This window comes from Stenella coeruleoalba, assembly GCF_951394435.1.
Source record: "Stenella coeruleoalba genome assembly, chromosome: 4".
NCBI lineage: Eukaryota > Metazoa > Chordata > Mammalia > Artiodactyla > Delphinidae > Stenella > Stenella coeruleoalba.
The window spans coordinates 22291621-22317612 of record NC_137149.1 but is presented as its reverse complement, the minus strand read 5'-3'; the positions used below and the strand labels follow the sequence as shown (position 1 = coordinate 22317612).

Sequence of the window (25992 nt, the reverse complement as noted above, 5' to 3'; positions counted from 1 at the left end):
TTTCCAATTTTTGTTCTATTTACTTTTCAGTTTTTGAGGTTTCTATTGAGATATCATCACGCTCAGAATCTTTTCTCAGCTGTGTCCAGTCTACCGATAAGCTTACCAAAGGCATTATCCCTACATTTTTAAAAACAGCTTGACTGAGAGAATTCATGTACCATACAGTGCACCCATTTAAAGAATATAATTGAGTTTTTTAAGAATATCTATAGATTTGTGCAACCATTGCCACAATCTAATTTTAGAACTTTTTAAAAAATTGAGGTATCGTTGATTTACTATATTATATAAGTTTTAGGTGTACAAATAGTAGTTTACAATTTTTAAAGATTATATTTCATTTATAGTTATTATAAAATATTGGCTGTATTTTCTCTGCTGTACAATATATCCTTGTAGCTTATTTATTATATGCATAGAAGTTTGTACTTCTTAATCCCCTCCCCCTATTTTGCTCTCCCCACTTCTCCCCCCCGTAACCACTAGATTGTTCTCTTTATCTGTGAGTCTGTTTCTTTTTTGTTATATTCACTAGTTTATTTTTTAGATTCCACGTATAGGTGATAATATACAGTATTTGTCTTTCTCTGTCTGACTTATTTCACTAAGCATAATACCCTCCAATCCATCCATGTTGTTGCAAAAGGCAAAATTTCACTTTTTTTTATGGCTGAGTAATAAGTGTGTGTATGTGTGTATACACCACATTGTGTGTGTGTGTGTGTGTGTGTGTGTGTGTGTGTGTGTGTGTATATATATGGCACATTGTCTTTATCCATTTACCTTTGCTGGACGCTTAGGTTGCTTCCATTTCTTGGCTATTGTAAATAATGCTGCTAAGAACACTGGGGTGCGTGTATCTTTTTGAATTAGTGTTTTCATTTTCTTCAGATATATACCCAGAAATGGAGTTGCTGGATCATGTGGTAGTTCTATTTTTAGATTTTTGAGAAACCTCCATACTGTTTTCCACAGTGGCTGCACTGGTTTACATTCCTACCAACAGTGTACAAGTCCCCTTTCTCCACATCCTTAGAACATTTTCATCTCCCCTAAAGAAATTCAGTACTCATTAGCAGTCAATTCCCATTCCTTCTCCCACAGTTGCCCCCCAGCCTAAAGTAATCATTAATTGACTATTGTCTATCAGTTTGCCTATTCTAGACATTTCATATAATTGGACTCATACAACATGTGATATTTCGTGACTGGGCTTTTTTCACTTAACATAATGATTTCAGGGGCCATTGATGTTGCAGCATATTATCAGTACTTCATTTCTTTTTATTGCCAAATATTCCATTGTATGTACATACCACATTTCATTTATTCATTTGTGTTGTTTCCACTTTTTGATTGTTATAAACTCTGCTGCTATGAATATTCATGTAAAGTTTTTGTGTAAATGTATGCTTTCATTTCTCTTCGGTATATACCTGGGAGTGGAATTGCTGTGTTATGTGGTAATTCTATGTTTAACTTTTTGAGGAACTGCCCAAATGTTTTTCAGAGCAGTTGTACCATTTACATTCCTACCAACAATATGTGAGGCTTCCAGTTTCTTACCACCCTTGACATTTTATTATCTTTTCAATTATAGCAGTCCTAGTGGTATAAAGTAGTATTTCATTGTGGTTTTGATCTACATTGCCTAAGTGACTAATGATATTAAGAATCTTTTCCTATGCATATTTTTCCACTTAAATACCTACTTTAGAGAGATGTCTAAACCCTGCTTATTTTTTAATTGGTAATTTGTCTTTTTATTATTACATTGTAAGAGTTCTTTATATATTCTCAGTACAAGTCCCTTATCAGATGTATGATCTGCAAATATTCTCTCCCATTCTTTGGGTTGTCTTTCTTTTGGCCACACTGCGGCTTGCAGGATCTTAGTTCCCCGACCAGAGATTGAACCCACACCCTTGGCAGTGAGAGCGCAGAGTCCTAACCACTTGACCGCCAGGGAATTCCCATTTTTTACTTTCTTGTTGGTACCATTTGCAACACAAAAATTTTAATTTTGATGTAACCCAATTTATTTTTTCCTTTCTTGTTTGTAAGCAACATGTAGAAACTGATTTTAATGTTTTCACAGGCAAAATTTAGATGTAGCACAAAAAGTTATGATAATGGTAAGTGAAATAGACGAGTCATAGGATGACAAATATGCATGCACTTACAGAGGTACCTAAAATAGTATGTGTATATAAATACATACACTTTTATGAGGTACCTGGAGTAGTCAGTCTCATAGGAGCAGAGAATGCAGGAGTGATTGTCAGAGTCTAGAGAGAGAGGAAAATGGGGAGTTGTTGTTCAATTGGTATAAAATTTCAGTTATGCAAGGTAAATTTTTTCTGTAGATCTGTTGTGTAGCAAATTGTCTGTAGTCAGCAATACTGTTGACTATAGTCAGCAGTACTTAAAAAAGTTTAAGAGGGTAGATTTCATCTTACTTAAGTGTTCTTACCACACACACATACACATGCACACACACTAAAACCAGAGGAACACAAAGAAACTTTTGGAGGTTATTGATATGTCTTACCTTGATTGTGGTGATGGTTTCACAGGTGTATGCATATGTTCAAACTCATCGAATTGCATACGTTAAACATAGGTTTAATATATAAGGTTTTTATTTATCAATTATACTTCAAAAAGCTGTTTTTCTCCTCAAAGTTATGATAAGTTATATTGATATAATCAAATTTCATTATCAGACTTTCTGCTTTTAAGATACTTATTTCTCCAAGGCAAAGAAAATGTACTTAGGAAACTATTATGGATTGAGAAAAAGGTGTACCTGTTTTGTAGATGATTGAGAGCTGACTCTATTGTGATTGAAACCTGACTGTACTAAAATCTTCAAACTTGTTTCATTTGAAATTTGATCTGTAACCACTGATTGAGGAGGCTTTATAAAATCTTTCACTTTTTTACTCTTTGATATTAAAGTTATTAAAATGTACTTCTGGTTTTCAACTTAAGATGTTTATATAATTTATATTGTCATGAATATGCTTCTTGTAGGGAAGAAAGAAAAAACAAAATAAAAACTTTTAGGAATCTTTGATATTCAAGCCCTACTTACTCCTACAGTTGTTTAAACAGTTATTATGTTGTTTTACCTAAAATTTCTTCTGAGGCTCAGAGATTTAAATATTTTTGAGGACATGGGAACAAGTCTCCTGTTTTTAACCTTTATGGAACTTGGAGATGTTTTTCAAGGTCTTAAGCTTGAAAATGTATCTGAGGATTTGGTTTATAATAATGTGGAGTGAGATCTTTAAAACTATAAATATTGATATAGGAAATATTCTTAGAGAAAGTGACTTATCTTGGAATTGGTAGTACAATTTAGATAAGTAATCAGAGTGAATGAGGTGTGAGCTAATGACTGTTAGGGACTCATTATCTTTTTAACTAGATTTGTTCTGGGATTGTGTCCATAAAGTGTAGCCACTTAATTTAAGATCATCAGTAGTAAAGAAGAGAAATCCTCATTTTCTCTGCTTTGGATAACTGTCTAAGAAACTAAGTAAAAATTTTAACAATCACTAGATTCTTTGGGAGAAAGACTTTTTTGAGTAAAAAGAAAATGCAAAAAGCGTGATTGAAAGAAAAATTTTTCTTTTTCTGAGAACCAAATGGCAAAATTTGATGCTATAAGCAGGTTAGTTAATTTAATAAATTTGAGAAATTAAATGGTTAATTGACTTGATCTGGGCTTTAGAACATCTGGGAGTTTGCCTGCATGTGGGATTAGGGTCATTAGGTATATAAAATGTATATATGAATTGTTTAAAAGTCCTCAGACTATTTTAAAAGGATGTGAGGATGAAGAGGTGGTTGTGTATTGTTGTGTTCTGAGCAGGCTCGTCACGTTTGAATGCATTGATACTCATTTGTATTGAAATTTGGAATTTACTATGTTTCCTCTTCAGGTTTGGCTGACAGATTTGAAGAATACCCTAAACTGAGGGAGCTCATCAGGCTGAAGGATGAGTTAATAGCTAAATCTAACACTCCTCCTATGTAAGTGGGGTTTTTTGTTCCCAACTCAGGCTTAAAATATTAGTCTTTTTATCATGTAACCCCTTTTCTGTTTGAAAAAAATTCACTGTCTTTGTAAGGTTAACACATTCACTTTCTTCTGTATAGTAAAATATATTAGTTTGAAACTCCAGTGCTGAGTACACAGTAGGTTCTCATTTAATTTATTTTCAGTTTTCTAGACAATTTACTTTAAATTACTAATTTAAATTTTTTTCTTAGAAAATCATATTTGTTGTATTCCTGATTATCTTAAAATGTTTTTAAATGACTTTTCTTCCCAAAAATTATTTATTGAAGAAAGTTAGAAAACTTAGAGAAAGTAAGAAAATGAAAGTTAATTATAACTCAGCAACCAGAGATGCTATTAACATTTTGGAATACAAAAATTCATTTTAACCTTTGCTAAACAGACTAATGCTTTCCTAAAAAAATGTGTTTAAGGTCTTTGAAATTGGAGACTCTTTTTATTTCACATTTAGCTTACTTTGAACATTTTGTACATTTAACAGTTTGCTAAAATGTGTACTGTTAATGATTAGAAGAACCGCAAAGAAGTCTGAGTTTGTGGCAAAAATTTAAGCAGACTAATATTCATCCTATTTAAAAACACTCTTACATTTAAAGTATATTTAAAATACTTTCATACTATGTGGAAATAACCATTAAGTAAAGGCTAGTAGTAATTTATACTAAGTAGCTAGAAAAAACTGTTAAACAATATTACTAAGGCACAAACTAAGGAAAGAAAATTATGTCCATTTTTAGAAACTTTTTTAGAGGGAGGAATTTAAAACTTACTAACAAATAGTTTTTCTAACTTAACAATTATGGAAAAAGTAATATGGTATTCTTTGGAATATTAAGATGATAATGGAAAGGGGCTCAGACACTCATCTGAGTATGGATTTTCAATATAAGAAATGAGAGAAGTTTGTATTTTGGATGTTTGTGTGGGACTGTGATTTTACTTTGTGGTGTGAGTGTATCCATGTCCTCTGGAAGAGCACTGGTAGATGGTTTACTGTCTGTACTGAGGAAGGATACTCCTCCATAAAAAGGTATTCAGTAATTAGCTCATGGTGACTTTGTAAATAGTGTTTAGGAAATATTTAAGAAATTTCTTTCATTACCACTGTAAAGTATTTGAAAATCTCTTACATTTTATGCTTTAATCAAATAGGTACTTACAAGCAGATATAGAAGCCTTTGACATCAGAGAACTAACACCCAAATTTGATGTGATTCTTCTTGAACCCCCTTTAGAAGAATATTACAGAGAGACTGGCATCACTGCTAATGAAAAATGCTGGACTTGGGATGATGTATGATCAAACTTTCTACATTGTAATGAATTATTTATTTTTCAAATAAATATATGTCTGATCAGAAAGTAATATTATAAATATCCCTACTTTTTTAGGAATTGTAAATACAGATTTATAGTATATATTATGGCTGAAGGTCTAAGGTACATTAACAAATATTATATCTTTAGTCTGATTTGTCTTTTTGTTTTTGGTACGCGGGCCTCTCACTGTTGTGGCCTCTCCCGTTGCGGAGCACAGGCTCCAGACGCGCAGGCTCAGCGGCCACGGCTCATGGGCCCAGCCGCTCCGCGGCATGTGGGATCTTTCCGGACCAGGGCACGAACCTGTGTCTTCTGCATCGGCAGGCGGACTCTCAACCACTGCGCCACCAGGGAAGCCCTGATTTGTCTTTTTGAGGCAGAAGTTGAGCAGGTAGTGAGTAAATCGTCTGTGGAAGACTCAAAATTCCAGTCTTAGAGTCCTTGAATGTATAGCTAGAAATAAGTCTAAAAACAGATTGGTTGATAACATTCCATATTTGGTTAGTTTTAGTAAACATCAGAGTATACGTACACACACACACACACACACACACACACATATGAACATAATTTCTACTCTTTATAGAACTTACAGTATAATAGATTTAAGGGACATATGTATTATATAATTGTGATATAATTCAGTATTATATAATTGTGATGTTATATTTTCCTAAATAAAATTGAACAAGCTGATAGCTTCAGTTAGTTACATAAAGTAACCTGTTTCTACTGATCAATAACAAAAATAACAAATATTTATTCAGCACCACTTTGTACTAGGCAACTAGGTACTGGAGATTGAAAGATGAATAAGACTTAGTATTTGGCCTTAAGGGGCACACAGTTTAATGGGATAAAATAAACAATGACCTAAACAGATAATTGCATTATCATATTGTTAGTTCAATAATAGAGGACTGCATAAGGTGATCTGAGAAAAACTGACCAAGCTGAGGAAGCTGGGGGACATAAACAAAGAGGAGATGACACATGAACAGTATGTATGGATAGATTAGCTGGAATTGGACAGCTGAAGAAAAGGGTGGATTAGGGAGTCCAAGCAGAAGGAACAGCAAGAGCAGAAGGGATGGAGGCAAAGAGACGGATGAGGGAGGTCTGTATGTAGGTTGATGTTGGAACACAGATTGGGACTGTCTTGAGATGCTGTCTTCTTAGAAGCTTGGACTTGTCTTCTTAGAAGCTTAGCTTAATGCCTAAAGGCATTAAGGAGTCTTTGAAGGGCTTTAACCAGTTTAGTAAAATGGTCAGATTAGTGTGTAGAGGAGGATAGACTAGAGAAAATGAAGTCTGGAGAGGGGAGAGCAGATAGAACACTGTTGCAGTAGTCTAGTTAGGAGATGAAGGGGCCCTGATTTAGGGTGATGTTAATAAGAATAGAAAGGAGGTGATAAATTCAGTAATGTTTTGTGGATACTTCTGGCGAGATCTAGTGATTGGGAAGAGGGGAAGAGTAAAGGATGACTCAGGAGTTTGAATCTTGGGATAAATGGGTTGAGATCACCAGCTGAGAGAGTCAATTTAAGAATAGTAGCAGGATTAGAGTGATTAGATTCTACTGAATGTGTTGATTTAGAGGTGTATGTGAGACATTCAAGTAGAGGTTGTAATAAGATTATGAAACTTAAAAGATATGATCATCTCAAAATACAGATTTTAAAGCCTTAGCACATTAAACCTATGAGAATAAATGAATTTGTCTTGAGATAGTGTCTCAATTAAGATACAGTGGATTTACTGTAAATCCTCAGGAAACTTACATTTAAGAGGCACATTATAAAAGAGATGTGAAAAGAATGGGTGAAAGATGAATGAGGTGAACCAAGAGAGTATGAATGTCACGGAAACCAAGGGAATAGGGAATTTCGAGGAGGAGAGTGTGATCAGGAGCACTGAACACAGAAGAGAGGTAGGGACGGGAAAGGACTGAAATTCTAGACTGGTGTTTCATAGAGAACTGCTTTGAATCCTTGCACGTCTTCCGAGTTAATAATTATTAACTATTGTTAATATTACTTATTTTTCAAGATGTAATAACTTCAGTTTTTCTTCCTTGAAGCTTTCCCTTTCAGCTTCAGTACCTCTGGCAATTTTATTTATTTTATTTTTATTTTATTTTACTTTACAAGTTTTTCCTCTCCTCTGATAAGTGTAATCTGTGTTTATTGTTGAAACAGAAAAGTATACAGTATATAGTATCCCCAAAACTTAAGGTTAAAGATGTAATGCTCTTGATATTGCTGAGAATTTCTCCAGATAGGTTGCACAAATTTACATTCCTTCTAGTAGTGTTGAAGAAATATCTATTTCACCATATCCTCATCAAAATTGATTAATAATGTAAAACAATCTTGGTCAATTTAGTCAAAAGAAAATTGAAAAATTAATCTTATTATGTCTATGATTAGTGGTTAGGTTGAACTTTATTTTCTCTAGCGAATCTCTAAGGTTTGGTCAGTGAAGGTACAGGAGCTTCAATTATATATGATAAACTAACAGAGTTTTTGAAATAAAGGAATTCCATTTTATATGTATATTGAAAAGTTTTGTCTGGCCCCAGAGCCCTAAGCTCTTAACGTTTATGTGATAATACCTTAAAGTGCCAGTAGCTAATATAAATAAAGTATAAATAAGAAAAGCATTCGGGTTTCACAGGTATTCTTTTTCACATAAGAGAGTCAGTAGAGGCCAGTGTGTTTTGTTTAAGAATATAAGCATTTTCAGGCTTCCCTGGTGGCGCAGTGGTTGAGAGTCCGCTTGCCGATGCAGGGGACATGGGTTTGTGCCCCGGTCTGGTAAGATCCCACATGCCACGGAGCGGCTGGGCCCGTGAGCCATGGCCGCTGAGCCTGCGCGTCTGGAGCCTGTGCTCCGCAACGGGAGAGGCCACAACAGGGAGAGGCCACAACAGTGAGAGGCCCGCGTACCGCAAAAACAAAAAACAAAAACAAAAAGAATATAAGCACTTTCTTAAAATACCAACATTTAGCATTTATAATTGTAATGTCAAGAGAGTAATTTGCTTAATGTTCTTCACTGGTGTGTGCCATCACTTATCTTTAGCCATACCATGTATAGACGTTTGTAGGAATATTATATGTGTGTGCGTATTACATATTTATTTTAATTCATATTCCTATGAGAATATAAGATGAGATATATGAAGACTTAAAGTCGGAAGTATAAAACTGAATGGGTTTATGCCTATTGTAATTTTTTTTCCATTATCACTGTCAAATAATGTATTTTTACCTAGATAAATTATAGATGATGTGGTTATGATCCACTCAGGTAGAAGTTAAGGTTTTCTTAATACGTGAAACTAAAAATATTTGCTTGAACCGTTGTCTCTGGAACTTCTTAACTGTGACAGGAAGCTAAAAGAAAAGGAATACCATGTAAAATGGTTGCTTTTATAGTCATTTATACAAGTATATGGTATTTCCCCAATTTAGAGATTTAATTATTGCAGAACTTTTTTTAAAATTGACACACTTAACAAATACAAAGCAAACAATTATAGTCTATTGTTTGTGACATTTCAGACTTAGTCATTATACTGAAATGTGTATATTGATTTATTTTATTTAGAACTGGAAACCAAGTCCTCCCCCAAACATTTGTGGTTATGGTTTTAATTTTGCCCCTATCTTTGGCGTAATTTAATCCCTTTTCAGTTTTTCTGTAAGTGGTAACAGGTTGCTCTCAAGCCATAACTTATAAAATTCTGTAATTCTATAAATATGGTTTCCTGTAAACTCTTTCCATAGAAAATCAAGTGTATGTATGTGCATGTGTGCATCTGTGTTGTCTTAATAGGGAATAAAAAACCAGAAGAACAAGTTTTAAGAATAAAATTTATTTTCCATTGTATTTCCTAATGAAAATTAGTACATTTAAAGAACACATTTACTGTAAGTCCTGATAAATCTCAATGGTTGTTCTTTTGGATTTAGGATGAATGGGAAACAATGCTTCTATGCAATATTGGTTTGGTTTCTTACAGATCATGAAGTTAGAAATTGATGAGATTGCAGCACCTCGATCATTTATTTTTCTCTGGTGTGGTTCTGGGGAGGGATTGGACCTTGGAAGAGTGGTAAGATGGTGTTTTTTTAAGTGGTTTTTTAAATTTGTAAGAAAAAAATAACACAGTATGTTGCATAAAAAGTTTGAAGATTAATGTTATTTTCTCCTTTGTTTCTTGAACAGTATTAAAATATTCAGAAGAAAAAAATGTTTAAAAAAGAATGTGCAAAAGGCAGTATCCCTTAGTTAACTAGCATTAGGGGTGAATAAATCAAAATATGATTTATTACAACTGCAGGAAGAGAACAGTTCAGAGATTTGAAACTGAATTGCTGCTCAAAAGCAAGCTGCTTAGTGTCATTTACTGTTCATTATTAGTAGCTAAAAAGTATTCTTCTGGCTAGCATTAACTCCTGAATTCCAAATGAAAGCCAAATCAAATTGGAAAAATAACACAGCATCTGGAGCACATAGTTTGAATAAATTCATGAGAGTGAGAAAGAAGTTATAACATCTCAATTTAAGTACCTTATATTTATTGTATTTCAGAACTTTTTTTGGTTTTTTGATTGGATTATTTTGGATTTCTAAATGGAAACAAAATAATAAAGCTTTTTTATGATGGAAGCATTGTGGCTAGTTCTGGTCTCAATTCTGATGTCCAACAGTGAAACTTTGGGTAAAGAGATATTTACTCTGTGTGTTTCAGTTACCTCACTTGTTATTGGATAATACTTTCCATTTTTAGGAAATATTACTTGATCTACTGCCTATGATCTCATTTAAATCCTGGTAATTTTAGGAGGTGTCCATTTGACAGGTGAAGAATTTAAGTAGGATTATATTGAGATGAATTGGTTGTCAAATCCTGAAATTCTGCAATTGCTTGTGTATTCTTTGTATAAATAGCAAGTTTGAGACTGTTGGATAACATCATTGCTTCTGTCATTTATTAAATCCATGGTAAGACTATAACTGTATATAGGGTATCTATTTTATTGCTGGCACCTCCCTAAGATGCTATAGAAAATCTAAGAAAATAGAGACATACTGTATGTTTTTATAGGTATATTGGTATTTAGCTTTTTTAGTTCTAATGTTTGGCTTTGGACTTTTCTCCCACCCCCCAAATTAGGTTGAAATTGATTAGGAGGTTTTATCTTATTTGTTTATGCAGCAATTTATCATATTGGTGAAAGCAGCTTTTGGCTCCAAATGATTACAAAAATAATTCAGCATGATAAATACTCATGAGTTGTGCTAAGTTGATTAGGAAATGTTGGATTTAGGCCCTTGTGATATTTAATGCAGTGCGAAACAAATACTTGGCAACAGGAACAGGTACTGATCTTGATTTTTGAGATTTTAAATTAAAAATCTAAGTTTCATTTTGTGGTGAAACTCAGTTTATACAATAAGAGCATTCCTGAAAAGTGTGTATATTTTGTGTTCCACTACATCTCTATTTATACTTGATCATAGTACCAACAATATTGTACTGCACAATTTACTTATTTCCCCCTACTTTGCTCTTAATCAACTAGGGGTAAGGACTATATCTTATTCACGTTTTTTTTCCCAGCAGCTAGCTAACACATACATATTGTGGGCCTCAAAATGCCACTCTGAGTACTCACTTAACTAGTATTTGTTATATGTTCATATATAACATGTTCTAGGACACTAAGGTTCAAATCTCTCTATTGTCTAGATTACATAAAGATGAAAGTAAAGTTTTACTCAGTAAAGAAATATAATAACAATTTTAAGTCTTTGAATTTTTGAGGTTTAGTATTAAATCATAAAAATAACATAAGACTCATTTGGAAAGAAGTTATCAGTTAGAACATTTTCAACAGTTTTTAGCTTTGTCGGAGGATAGAAAGTTGAGGTGGAAGGAACAAAATTTTCTTTTTTTTTTTTTTTTGATTTTAAGACATTTTATTTCAAAATAACTTCAGTCTTACAGAAAAGTTCTAAAAATTATGCAACAATCCGCATTTACCATTCACCCAGAAACTCAAATGTTCACATTTACTTTTTTATTCTCCTCTCCCCCTCACTCTCTCTTTTACTCTTTTTCATTCTTACCATTTTTCCCTCCCCCATTTCAGAGTAAATTCTAGACATAATGTCCCTTTCCCCTTAAGTGTTTCAGTTATATTTCTGGAAGATAAGGTCATTTTCTTATATAATAATAGTACAATTATTAGCATCATAAAATTAACACTGTTTTGATACTATTCTCAATAAGACAGTTTTTGCAGTTGTCCCACTTATAACATCTATACAGTATAAATAATTTTTTTCTGGTCTTAGGATCACTTAGTGTCATCAGTTTTCATGTCTCTTCAATCTTCTTTTATTTGGAAGACTTTCTTAGTTTTTCTTATCTTTCATGACCTTAACATTTTGAAGAGTGTGGCCCATTTATTCAAAATTATCTTTTGAATTATTTTCTGATTAAAGAGGGACTGAGTTTTCTTATGATTTAAAACTTTCTATTGATGACAGTAGAAGGTAGTATTAAAGAATCAGAGTATTATGTAATCCTTTCTATGTTTTGATATCAACTGTATATTAATATTCAGAAGGTATATGTATTCTGTATAATGGCTGTATATTTAAAGACTAGTATTTCTTTTTTTCTATTTCTGCACAAAGACAAAATTACTGTGACACCTTGGAATTTAATGTCTCAAACCTCTAGGAAGTTTTTAATGCTGGTTGGTTATTTTAAGTATTGTTTATTTCTTTTAGCTAAGAATTTTTAAAAAAATTCTTTCATTTCTAGTGTTTACGCAAGTGGGGTTACAGAAGATGTGAAGATATTTGTTGGATTAAAACCAATAAAAACAATCCTGGGAAGACTAAGACTTTAGATCCAAAGGCTGTCTTCCAGAGAACAAAGGTATTGCCTTTACTGTTTTGTTTTCTTTATTTTCATTATTTTCTCTCAAGCTTTTCCAAATGACTGTATACTGTTTAATTAATTTTGGTGGAAAGATCCTTCTCTTTGACTTGTACAAATGGCATTGAGCATTAAAGTAATACGTCCAAGTTAATTTAAAAATATTTTATTCACTCAGATCAACCTATACTGAGCTGAAGAAGGTATTCCTGTATATCTTAAACTGCTGTAATTCTAAGTCAGATATGGGCTTTTAGTACTTCTGACCCTGAGCTTTTTTTCCTTTCTCTATGCTGAGAAAAAAGAAATGGCAGCAAGACTCATAGCTGGCCAGCTTAGATGAATATTTCTTTCCCCTTCCTTTCTTTTTTCTACGTAAGAACCTGAACAAGAACCACTGAGAACCTCTGCTTCAGAGGACTGCCCAGCTAGTTATCAGGGTTTAACAGTTTGTCCTCCAGTCTTTCACTCTTCAGGGAGACTCTGGTGGAGGGTCTTTTTAAAGTTTTTCTTGGACTAGAAATTCTGTTTGAAGGGAATCTAAGCCATCCTTGCTATTATTGGTTCATGGAGTCAAGTGAGATTAAATTTATTTAAACTATACTCTGTCATCCAGATTAAATAGAGGTCAAAAAACAAACAACAAAAAAGGAAATCATTTGGTTTTCACATTTACTTATGTTGAGTATTTATAAGTCTGTATCCATGCTTGAAGTCCTCTCCATATGAAAAGGCTTATACCTTATATATAGTTTTGATCTTGGATCATGTGAAGCCCAGTATAACATCATTTTAAGATTCCAAGGTCAAGTGCCATGCCCATAACTGCTGAAGAGAAGTTATTATCAAGGGTTGCAGAGGAAAAGATTCTACGGTTGTTGACTCAATTCTAAAATGTCATGGCCCCAAGTTTAATACTGTAATGTCTAGTTTCCCTGGCAGTCTTCTCAGATCCAGAGATCCAGGTTTTTCCTTTTGTGTTTTTGCCCAGAGACCTATATCCCAAAGATTCAGAGAAATGAGGATTGTTTTGGAATTGAAGAACGTCAGAAATGTAAAATGTTGTGAAATATGACTGTTGATGAAAAGAGATTAATTGTTCTGCTCTTATTATTATTTAGGAACACTGCCTTATGGGGATCAAAGGAACTGTTAAGCGTAGCACAGATGGGGACTTCATTCATGCTAATGTTGACATTGACTTGATTATCACAGAAGAACCTGAAATTGGCAATATAGAAAAGCCTGTAGAAATTTTTCATATAATTGAACATTTTTGTCTTGGTAGAAGACGCCTTCATTTATTTGGAAGAGATAGTACAATTCGACCAGGTAAGACCTCAGGAGGAAAAAAAAACTGATAGTTCCTTGGGATATAGATGTTAAGAAAGAACACACAGTGTTATGTAAAATAAAATTCTTATATATTTGATTCTTCTTCTTGCTATACTTCAAATATGCTAAGCTCAGTCTTGTCTCAGTACTCTTCCATGGACTTTTCTCCTATCATTCAAATACCTGATGGATCTTTTCTCACAACCCTGTCTAAATTAGCCAACTTGCCACTCCACTCCCTTCCTCCTACTGCTGTCTTTCCCTTTAATCTATTTTCTTTTTCTTCATAGCACTTATCGTTATCTGAATTATAGATTCATTTGGGCATATGTTTATAGTCAGTCTCTTTAGTATGCAGTCTCATAGAAATCGGAGATTGTCTTATTCTCTCTACCCAACATTCAGGTTATTGAGTAAATATTATGTTGAGTGAAGAAATGCATAAAGGACATTTGGTCCTGTCCAAAATGTCTGTAAGATATTTGGTCCACACCAAAATGACCTTGATATATGGCCCTGTCCAAAACCATTTGGCATGGACCAAATTTGCTCATGGATGTTTTGGATAGGACTAAATTTCAAGTATCTTTTGGCATGAACCAAATGTCTTCTGACTTTTTGGACAGGACTAAATGTCTGCTAATAAAATGATCCTGCAGAAAATAACCATACCTTTGTGAAATACAGATCTTGGCTTTATTAGAAACTAAAGTACCTGGCTTCTTTCCTTAAATGTATCATGATGTTGTTTCATCAAAATTTTAACACTTTACTAAATCGGTATAATGTGAATTTACTATTTTGAAAAAAAAATGAATAGAAAATAATAATCTTATGGACTAGGATTTTCTTTTATAGAGGGCACAGCTTTTGTTTACAAAGTATTGTTGAAATAATAGTGCATCTGTTTCTTCTCAGAAAATATAGAAGTAGCTTTTAAGAACATTGCATCGCTTCAGTCACAATATATAAAATCAACCTGTTTGGCCTTACCATGCTAGAAATGCTGTTTAAAGCTGAAGGGAAAAAAAAAAAAAAAAAGCTGAAATGAGCCAGGATCTTATTTGTCTTAAACAGTCTACATTTTATAAAAAGTAAAAATTGAAGAAGTTACAGTGGAATAATTGGCCTTAAAAGTACCTAAGAATTTAGAAGAAACTCTGATGTTCATTCTAAAAAAAAAGTAATCCTTAAAGTTGCCTTATGTATGTATGACGTAATCCATCACTTCTCTACCCACTCCTCAGCCCTGTCAGCTATTTCTTTGTGAGTGTGCGTTGGTGAACACAGTATCTTAAAACTATTTCAGTTGTAGAAACTGATGGCCTTAAGTTTCATAAAATTGTGCAAAATGATAAAGAGGAAAGTAAAAAACTACACTCTCTTTACAAAGAAATATTTTGCATGTGAAATGTTTACTCTGGGGCTTGGCTTTAGAGAAAATGTTTCCTATATTTAAAAGTAAAGTTTTGCTGCTGGCAGGTTATTCAGTATTGTGTTGCTTAAGTTATCATTTTGTCATTGCTTTTTGGATTAATACTGTCAAATAACATATACCATAAGATTTCACTTGTTTGTAATTTGTTATGATTTGCTTTTGACCCAATTTAGATAAATATTCTAAGTCTGATTGAAAAGAATGTAACAATATGTTTTTTTTTGATTGGTTGTAGTATTTGTTGTTGCTGTTTATATCAGCCATGTCTTTACTGATTTTTTTTAAAACTACTTATTCTATAAGAAAGGTATGTTAAAATCTATAAGGATTATGGGTTTGTGGTTTTGTTTAGTTGTTAGTTTATATCTGAGATTCTGTTATTAGGTGTATCTAAAAGGTAAAAATTTTTATGCCTTCCTAGTAGATTGACCCTCTTAGTATTATGAAATGTCCTTCTTTATCCAGTGTTTCTCAACTTTAAATTCTACTTCATCTGACATTATTATAGCTATTTCAGCTTCCTTTTGGTTTGTGTTTGCTTGGCATATTATTTCCAGCCTTCTACTTTCGATCTTCCATATCCTTACATTTAAGGTGTATCTCTTGTGAGCAAACACATAGTTTTCATCCATTTTATCTTTATCTTTTAATTGAATTGTTCAGTCAGTTTATATTTAATGTAATTCCTGATATATTGGGGCATAAATTACCATCTAACTGTTTGCTTTACATTGGTACCACCTGTTCTGTGTTCCCTTTTCTCTTGTTTCTTTTGGATTAAGTATTCTTGTATTATTCAATTTTTCTTTTTTTAATTAGCTTGTTTAGATATTCTTTTATTGTTCCTTCAGTGTTTATCTCGGAAATTGCAGCATGCATCCTTGAATTATTCTAAATTAAAATGTTATATTGATTTTTAAAGGGTGGGAATGCTGTGGTTTAAATTTAATCTTTTTAAACCAGTTTTTCACAATACACATACAGTTCATGCATAAGTCACTACATACATAGTATATATACAGCTATAGAATGAACTTTGAGTTGTTTAGACTTCCATTGAACATATACATGAAATCTTGTTTGGAAATTTTGTGGATGATTTTACTCTGTTATCAAAGTAAAATATTTTGGCAGCAGAGCTTGTGGCAAGCAAATGTTTCCTCTTCACTGGCTTAAAAGAAAGTAACATCACTAGATACTCAACTGGAGTGGTGTGTTTTTCAGAAAGTGTAGATGTCCATATATATTGAATATCAAGATTATGGCTCTAGTGTTTGAGGAAATAAGGAACAGATTTTTCTCTTCCATCATTGACCTGTTCTACCCAAAAACAGCTCCTGAATCTGGGAACAATCTCCAGTGGCAACTGCTGTTTAAAGGAAGTAGAAAACTTTAAAGAAAAAGCAAAACTATTTGAAGAGTAATAGCAACATCAAACAGATGGATATCTTTTAGTAATTGAAAATCAGTGTAACAACATTAAAGAAAATTTTGAAGAGGGAAAGAGATTCAACCTCACTACTTCCAAGAATTATTTTCATTTTTTTTTACATAATATTTTCCACTTCTCTTGTGCATACAAATTTTTATATAACTGTAGTCATCATTTTGTATTTTTCTCAATATTATGTCAAATATATTTCTACATTTTAAATAATTAGTTACAATGCTTTTAATGGCCGTATAGCATTATTGTAATTAGTGGGTTTTTTTAAACATGAGTAGAAGAACTTAAGGAGTAGAGAGAATAATTGTTACGTATATTATAGGTATAAGCATAAACAGCAACTAAAATAGAAATTTTGCTTAATGCCAATTTTTATTTATAACTATAATATTTCAAAACTATAATATAATGCGGGTTTTCTCCATCCATTTAGCTGTGGCCACCTTATCCACTTTAGATTATACATTATATCTTTCATATACAATATACTTCTATCTGTATCTCTACCAGTTGAACAAAGTCTTAGAGGTACAAATTTTATTTTTTGCTTCGAACTACTATCCAGTTCTTTATCTTTGCCCATGCAAAAATTATTTTATTCTATTCTATTTGTTTCTTTATTTGGTTGCGTTGGGTCTTAGTTGTGGCAGGTGGGTTCCTTTGTTGTGGCTCGCCAGCTCTTTAGTTGTGGCAGGTGGGCTCCTTAGTTGTGGCTTGTGGGCTCCTTAGTTGTGGCATGTGAACTCTTAGTTGTGGCGTGCATGTGGGATCTAGTTCCCTGACTAGGTAGGGATCAAACCCAGGCCCCCTGCATTGGGAGTGCGGAATCTTAACCACTGCGCCACCAGGGAAGTGCCGCAAAAATTATTTTAGTATTAGCTTTAGTAAAACAAAATTAAGAAGGAATATCTGCTTGGGGAAATTGTAGGTAGTTGGAGGTTAACCATGTAAATAATAGTAGGAGCAATTGAGGGAAGTCTGTTCAAGGGGCCTTAATTTATTTGGGTTGAATCCTCAAATGCACTTCTTCCTCAAGGAGGTAGTCAGAGGTATATATCACATATACCATAGGAGTACTCTACTATTGCTTTAAAAGGTTTAAAAGTTGCTATATGTGTCGTGTATGCTGAAGCCAGGCTAATTTAAACTAACTTGGGTCTTAGTAATTCCTTTAGAAGTTGTAATAAAATGCTATTGCAATGAAGAATTTGTGGGTGGGAGGCGGAGTCCCTTGCAGTTTACTCTGTAAAGATTTACATGTCTTATTTATGTAAGGGGCAGTATAGCATGAAAGAGGCAATATGAACTATTTTTATTAAATCTTTAAATTTTCTCCTTTCTTTCCTCTTGCTTGTGTGTTGTGTTCCACAACACAACATACATGCCAAAAAACAAACCAGAAGGGAGCAAGTAAAAGTCTCATAAATTCAGTTGTCAGTGAGACCACATAGGTGTGCAATGTACTCTTTCATCTGATTAGGTACTTCTCTACTTATCAGGGTGGTATCTACTAGATGAGACATAAAAGGCACAATCTGATTTATCTGTCATTTTTTCTTCATATATTACAGATCTTAGTTATCTGTGTACTGTTAGATACTGACGATTTTTTTAAATGCTGAACAAAATTTTGTAAAAAATGGCTGCTATATTTTAGAATATGATCCTAGTAAAATATTTTCATTTTATAGCATTTTATAATGGACCTAATATTCTAAGAAATAATCTTCACAATGATAGGGCAGAAATAGTGTGAACCTATGAAGAACCTGATTCTTTTTAATTTAATTAATTAATTTATTTATTTTTGGCTGTGTTGGGTCTTCATTGCTGCATGTGGGCTTTGTCTAGTTGCAGTGCACAGGCTTCTTGTGGTTGGGAAGAGTAGAGGCAAAAGTTAGTTTCAGGATGTTAATCAGAAAACTGTTGTATCCTTTCTACAAGTAGGAAGGTGATATAAAATTTATTAAATTTTCACTAAGCCCAAACTCAGTACAGTGTGTAATATTTTTTTCTAAGTGCTGTTCTCACAGAATGTGAAATGTGGATGGAGACAATGAAGAAGTTATATTATAAAAGTTACAGTCTAAGAGGAAAAACAGGATATATACATATGAAATCTTTATAACCATGATTAAATGCCATGTGTTCTGTAAAAAATATCAATATTGGGTGAGTGATTGGGACACCTTTAAGAATGCATTGAAGGGGCTTCCCTGGTGGCGCAGTGGTTGAGAGTCCGCCTGCCGATGCAGGGGACATGGGTTTGTGCCCCAGTCTGGGAAGATCCCACATGCTGCGGAGCGGCTGGGCCCGTGAGCCATGGCCGCTGAGCCTGCGCGTCTGGAGCCTGTGCTCTGCAATAGGTGAGGCCACAACAGTGAGAAAAAGAATGCATTGGAGATTTGAAATAGCTCCTAGAGGATCAATAAGAGAGAATTGGAAAAAAGAAAAAGAAAGGATAATCACTTTTCCCTCCATTTCAGGCTGGCTTACAGTTGGACCAACTCTTACAAATAGCAACTACAATGCAGAAACGTATGCATCCTACTTCAGTACCCCGAATTCCTACTTGACTGGATGTACAGAAGAAATTGAGAGACTTCGACCAAAATCACCTCCTCCCAAATCTAAATCTGATCGGGGAGGTGGAGCTCCCAGAGGAGGAGGAAGAGGTGGGACTTCTGCTGGCCGCGGGCGAGAAAGAAATCGATCTAACTTCCGAGGAGAAAGAGGTGGTTTCAGGGGAGGCCGTGGAGGAGCACACAGAGGTGGCTTTCCACCTCGATAGTTTTTAGGACAGTGATCCTATTAATGCCCCTTCACCTTCTTTCTGATAGTGTGAGTTTCAACTGGGAGACGTTGTTTAGAACTCTGTTCCAACTTGCACTTTGCTTTAGTTTCTCCAAGCTGCAGGAATATTTTAGGCAAACTCCCTTGCAGTTGTCACTGTCTGGTTTTGTCCAGAATAAATGAGTCATCCTGTCTTTTGTCATGTGCATGTAACCGAACGGAATGGAACAACACAAATACTTTCACTTTCAGAGACAGAATTTATTCTGATAGATTTCAACTAATTACAAAGGCTTTTGCTTTTTAGAAATAAAGTGAGCAGTGAAGAAGACCCAATCTGGAGTATCATACTAGTGCTGACAGTAGTTGATAATGGGCATCCTGCCACTGCTGTCACAGCAAAAGGGAAACTGTTTGACAGCCTTGATGGAATGGAGTTGGGACAGATGGTAAACTTCTCTTAGGCTTTTAATATTTTCTTGTTGAAACAATAAAAAGAGACTTCTTTTTTTTTTTCTTTATGAAAAATTTTAAACTCATATAATTTGACCATAGAAGAAATTGAGAGACTTAGAACAAAATCACGTCCTCCCAAATCTAAATCTGATTGGGGAGGTGGAGCTCCCAGGTGTCGGAAGGGAAGAGGTAGAACCTAGTAGGCAGACTTTACAAAGAGAAAAAAAAAAACTCATTATAATCTCAGTTGTGCAGCTATTGATGACTGTTAATAATACTTCCAAAAAAACAAGGACAAATATCCAAGTGCTAGAACTTTGGTATGGACTTGATCTTGGATTGACTTTCAAAGCAGTTTCATATTCCTTAACAAAATAAAAGAATTGGATGCAACAGAGACACCTGTTTATCAGGTACTTGGTTTAAACATTTTGGGGAATAAAGTACGTGGTGATGAGGAAGTGACATGCATCTTTAAACTTATTATGGAGAAAACTTAATGTAAAACCCAATTACAGAAGACCCTCAACTTAAGAAGAGAGCTTGGAAAATGGAACTGCAGTTGCCTTTTAAGGGACTGGTTTCCCAGATCAGTTAGTTATATGAGACTTTATGTTGTCATTTCTCTTTCTGTACTGTAACCCATGTTTTAAATGAATTTGCTGAATGAAATAATGCCATTATTGTTCTTGATAAATCTATTTTTTATTTTGTGTATGATTTTTCTAATGAAACTTTAAACCTTTGAAATTTGGGAGTCTCTTTTCTGTGAGTGGAATTGTCATTGTTACCAAATGAAAAAGGACTGACCTAAGATGAGACTATTCTCTTGGTCTGTGAGTAGCTGTTCTGTGCTTTTCATTGGCTCATAAAACGAGGTTTTGTTATATCCACTAAAGACTCAGTTTGAAGATAGGGACTGAATTACAGAAATAGGTTTGAGATCCTTAAAAGCCTGATGAATTTAACTTGTTCAGCATGTTAGTGCTTTCTAGTACAGATAGCATTTGACTAACGCTTTTCTTGATGTAGATATGATGTGGAACTGTTGGTTAGAATTTTTACTGAAATGATGCTATATTTTCAACTTTAGTGATTAAAACTTACCTAGAGATAGAACTGTATTTCTCACAGTTGACCTGGGAATGAAGAAGACAGAGATGCTGGTCTTGAGACTGAACCAAGATGGCAGAGAAGAAGGATGTGCTTTCACTCCCTCTTGTGAGAACACCAGAATCACAACTAGCTGCTGGACAGTCATCGACAGGAAGACACTGGAACTCACCAAAAAAGATATTCCACATCCAAAGACAAAGGAGAAGCCACAGTGAGACGGTAGGAGGGGTGCAATCACAGCAAAATCAAATCCCATAACTGCTGGGTGGGTGACTCACAGACTGGAGAACAGTTATACCACAGAAGTCCACCCACTGGAGTGAAGGTTCTGAGCCCCATGTCAGGCTTCCCAACCTGGGGGTCTGGCAATGGGAGGAGGAATTCCTAGAGAATTTGGAGGCTTTGAAGGCTAGTGGGATTTGATTGCAGGACTTCGACAGGACTTGGGGAAACAGACTGCACTCTTGGAGGGCACACACAAAGTAGTGTGTGCATTGGGACGCAGGGGAAGGAGCAGTGAACCCAGGGGAGAATGAACCAGACCTACCTGCTAGTGTTGGAGGGTCTCCTGCAGAGGTGGGGGGTGGCTCTCTTTCACCGTGGGGACAAGGACACTGGCAGCAGAAGTTCTGGGAAGTAGTCCTTGGTGTGAGCCCTCCCAGAGTCCACCATTAGCCCCACCAAAGAGCTGGGCAGGATCCAGTGTTGGGTCACCTCAGGCCAAACAACCAACAGGGAGGGAACCCAGCCCCACCTGTCAGCAGACAAGTGGATTAAAGTTTTACTGAGCTCTGCCCACCAGAGCAACACCCAGCTCTACCCACCACCAGTCCCTCCCATCAGTAAACCTGCACAAGCCTCTTAGATAGCCTCATCCACCAGAGGACAGCAGAAGCAAGAAGAACTGCAGTCCTGCAGCCTGTGGAACAAAAACCACATTCACAGAAAGATAGACAAGGTGAAAGGGCAGAGGGCTATGTACCAGATGAAGGAACAAGATAAAACCTCAGAAAAATAACTAAATGAAGTAGAGATATGCAACCTTCCAGAAAAAGAATTCAGAATAATGACAGTGAAGATGATCCAGGACCTCGGAAAAACAATGGAGGCAAAGATGGAGAAGATGCAAGAACTGTTTAACAAAGACCTAGAAGAATTAAAGAACAAACAGATGGACAATACAGTAACTGAAATGAAAACTACACCAGAAGGAATCAATAGCAGAATAACTGAGGCAGAATAATGGATAAGTGACCTGGAAGACAGAGTGCTGGAATTCACTGCTGCAGAACAGAATAAAGAAAAAAGAATGAAAAGAAATGAAGACAGCCTAAGAGACCTCTGGGACAACATTAAACGCAACAATGTTTGCATTACTGGGGTCCCAGAAGGAGAAGAGAGAGAAAGGACCCGAGAAAATATTTGAAGAGACTATAGTCGAAAACTTCCCTAACATGCGAAAGGAAATAGCCACCCAAGTCCAGGAAGTGCAGCAAGTCCCATACAGGAGAAACACGCTGAGACATATAGTAATCAAACTGGCAAAAATTAAAGACAAAGAAAAATTATTGAAAGCAGCAAGGGAAAAACAACAAATAACATACAAGGGAACTCCCATAAGGTTAACAGCTGATTTCTCAGCAGAAACTTTACAAGCCAGAAGGGAGTGGCATGATATAAAAGTGATGAAGGGGAAGAACCTACAACCATGATTACTCTACTTGGCAAGGATCTCATTCAGATTCGATGGAGAAATCAAAAGCTTTACAGACAAGCAAAAGCTAAGAGAATTCAGCACCACCAAACCAGCTCTACAACAGATGCTAAAGGAACTTCTCTAAGTGGGAAACACAAGAGAAGAAAAGGACCTGAAAAAACCCAAAACAAGTAAATGGTCATAGGAACATACATATTGATAATTACCTTAAACGTGAATGGATTAAATGCTCCAACCAAACGACACAGGCTTGCTGAATGGATACAAAAACAAGACCCATATATTTGCTGTCTACAAGAGACCCACTTCAGACCTAGGGACACATACAGACTGAAAGCGAGGGGATGGAAAAAGATACTCCATGGAAATCAAAAGAAAGCTGGAGTAGCAGTACTCATATCAGATAAAATAGACTTTAAAGAAGGTTACAAGAGACAAGGAAAGACACTACATAAAGATCAAGGGATCAATCCAAGAAGAAGATACAACAATTATATATGCACCCAACATAGGATCACCTCAATACATATGGCAACTGCTAACAGCTGTAAAAGAGGAAATTGACAGTAACACAATAATAGTGGGGGACTTTAACACCTCACTTACACCAATGGACAGATCATCCAAAATGAAAATAAATAAGGAAACACAAGCTTTAAATGACACAATAGACCAGATAGATTTAATTGATATTTGTAGGACATTCCATCCAAAAACAGCAGATTACACTTTCTTCTCAAGTGCACACGGAATATTCTCCAGGATAGATCACATCTTGGGTCACAAATCAAGCCTCAGTAAATTTAAGAACATTGAAATCATATCAAGCATCTTTTCTGACCACAACGCTATGAGATTAGAAATGAATTACAGGGGAAAGAACGTTAAAAAAAACACATGGAGGCTAAACAATACGTTACTAAATAACCAAGAGATCACTGAAGAAATCAAAGAGGAAATCAAAAAATACCTAGAGACAAATGACAATGAAAACACCACAATCCAAAACCTATGGGATGCAGCAAAAGCAGTTCTAAGGGAAGTTTATAGCTATACAAGCCTACCTCAAGAAACAAGAAAAATCTCAAATAATCTAACCTTACACCTAAAGGAACTAGAGAAAGAAAAACAAAGCCCAAAGTTAGCAGAAGGAAAGAAATCATAAAGATCAGAGCAGAAATAAATGAAATAGAAACAAAGAAAACAATAGCAAAGATCAATAAAACTAAAAGCCGGTCCTTGGAGAAGATAAACAAAATTGATACACCATTAGCCAGACTCACCAAGAAAAAGAGGGAGAGGATTCAAATCAATAAAATTAGAAATGAAAAAGGCCGTATATGACAAACCCACAGCAAACATCATTCTCAATGGTGAAAAACTGAAAGCATTTCCTCTAAGATCAGGAACAAGACAAGGATGTCCACTCTCACCGCTATTATTCAACGTAGTTTTGGAAGTCCCAGCCACGGCAATCAGAGAAGAAAAAGAAAAGGAATACAAATTGGAAAAGAAGAAGTAAAACTCACTGTTTGCAGATGACATGATACTATACATAGAGAATCCTAAAGATGCCACCAGAAAACTACTAGAGCTAATCAATGAATTTGGTAAAGTAGCAGGATACAAAATTAATGCACAGAAACCTCTTGCATTCCTATACACTAATGATGAATTATCTGAAAGTGAAATTAAGGAAACACTCCCATTTACCATTGCAACAAAAAGAATAAAATACCTAGGAATAAACCTACCTAGGGAGACAAAAACCTGTATGCAGAAAACTATAAGACACTGATGAAAGAAATTAAAGCTGATACGAACAGATGGAGAGATATACCATGTTCTTGGATTGGAAGAATCAATATTGTGAAAATGACTATACTACCCAAAGCAATCTACAGATTCAATGCAATCTGTATCAAATTACCAATGTCATTTTTTACAGAACTAGAACAAAAAATCTTAAAATTTGTGTGGAGACACAAAAGACCCCGAATAGCCAAAGCAGTCTTGAGGGCAAACAATGGAGCTGGAGGAATCAGACTCCCTTACTTCAGACTATACTGCAAAGCTACAGTAATGAAGACAATATGGTACTGACACAAAAACAGAAACATAGATCAATGGTACAAGATAGAAAGCCCAGAGGTAAACCCATGCACCTATGGTCAACTTATCTATGACAAAGGAGGCAAGGATTTACAATGGAGAAAAGACAGCCTCTTCAATAAGTGGTGCTGGGAAAACTGGACAGCTACATGTAAAAGAATGAAATTAGAACACTCCCTAACACCATACACAAAAATAAACTCAAAATGAATTTGAGACCTAAATGTAAGACGACACTATAAAACCCTTAGAGGAAAACGTAGGAAGAACACTCTTTGACATAAATCACAGCAAGATCTTTTTTGACCCACCTCTGAGAGAAATGGAAATAGAAACAACAGTAAACAAATGGGACCTAATGAAGCTTAAAAGCTTTTGCACAGCAAAGGAAACGCTAAACAAGACGAAAAGACAACCCTCAGAATGGGAGAAAATATTTGCAAACGAATCAACGGACAAAGGATTAATCTCCAAAATATATAAACAGCTCATGCAGCTCAATATTACAAAAACAAACAACCCAAACCAAAAATGGGCAGAAGACCTAAATAGACATTTCTCCAAAGAAGTCATACAGATGGCCAAGAAGCACATGAGAAGCTGCACAACATCACTAATTACTAGAGAAATGCAAACAAAAACTACAATGAGGTATCATCCCATACCAGTTAGAATGGGCATCATCAGAAAATCTACAAACAACAAATGCTGGAGAGGGTGTGGAGAAAAGGGAACCCTCTTGCACTGTTGGTGGGAATGTAAACTGATGTAGCCACTATGGAGAACAGTATGGATGTTCCTTAAAAAACTAAAAATAGAATTTCCATACAATCCAGCAATCCCACTACTGGGCATATACCCAGAGAAAACCACAATTCAAACACGTGCACCCCAATGTTCATTGCAGCACTATTTACAATAGCCAGGTCATGGAAGCAACTTAAATGCCCACCGACAGATGAATGGATAAAGAAGATGTGGTACATATATGCAATGGAAAAAGGAACGAAATTGGGTCATTTGTTGAGACGTGGATGGATCTAGAGACTGTCATACGGAGTGAAGTAAGTCAGAGAAAAACAAATATCATATATTAACGCACATATGTGGAATCTAGAAAAATGGTACAAATGAACTGGTTTTCAGGACAGAAATTGAGAGACAGATGTAAAGAACAAACGTATGGATACCAAGGGGGAGAAGG

At 35.0% G+C, this 25992-nt stretch overlaps 1 protein-coding gene across 2 annotated transcripts in view; it reads left to right on the top strand.

Annotated features, from left to right (window-relative positions):
* METTL14 (methyltransferase 14, N6-adenosine-methyltransferase non-catalytic subunit) overlaps positions 1-25992 on the top strand; it is a 56632-nt gene that overhangs the window by 11037 nt on the left and 19603 nt on the right. For both annotated transcript variants that reach the window (XM_079919972.1, XM_079919971.1), the window contains exons 6-11: positions 3954-4044; positions 5246-5387; positions 9441-9533; positions 12258-12374; positions 13496-13706; positions 19081-25852. In XM_079919972.1, coding sequence (XP_079776098.1) covers positions 3954-4044; positions 5246-5387; positions 9441-9533; positions 12258-12374; positions 13496-13706; positions 19081-19385 — 959 coding nt within the window. In that variant the 3' untranslated portion in view covers positions 19386-25852. The remainder of the gene's footprint in view (positions 1-3953; positions 4045-5245; positions 5388-9440; positions 9534-12257; positions 12375-13495; positions 13707-19080; positions 25853-25992) is intronic.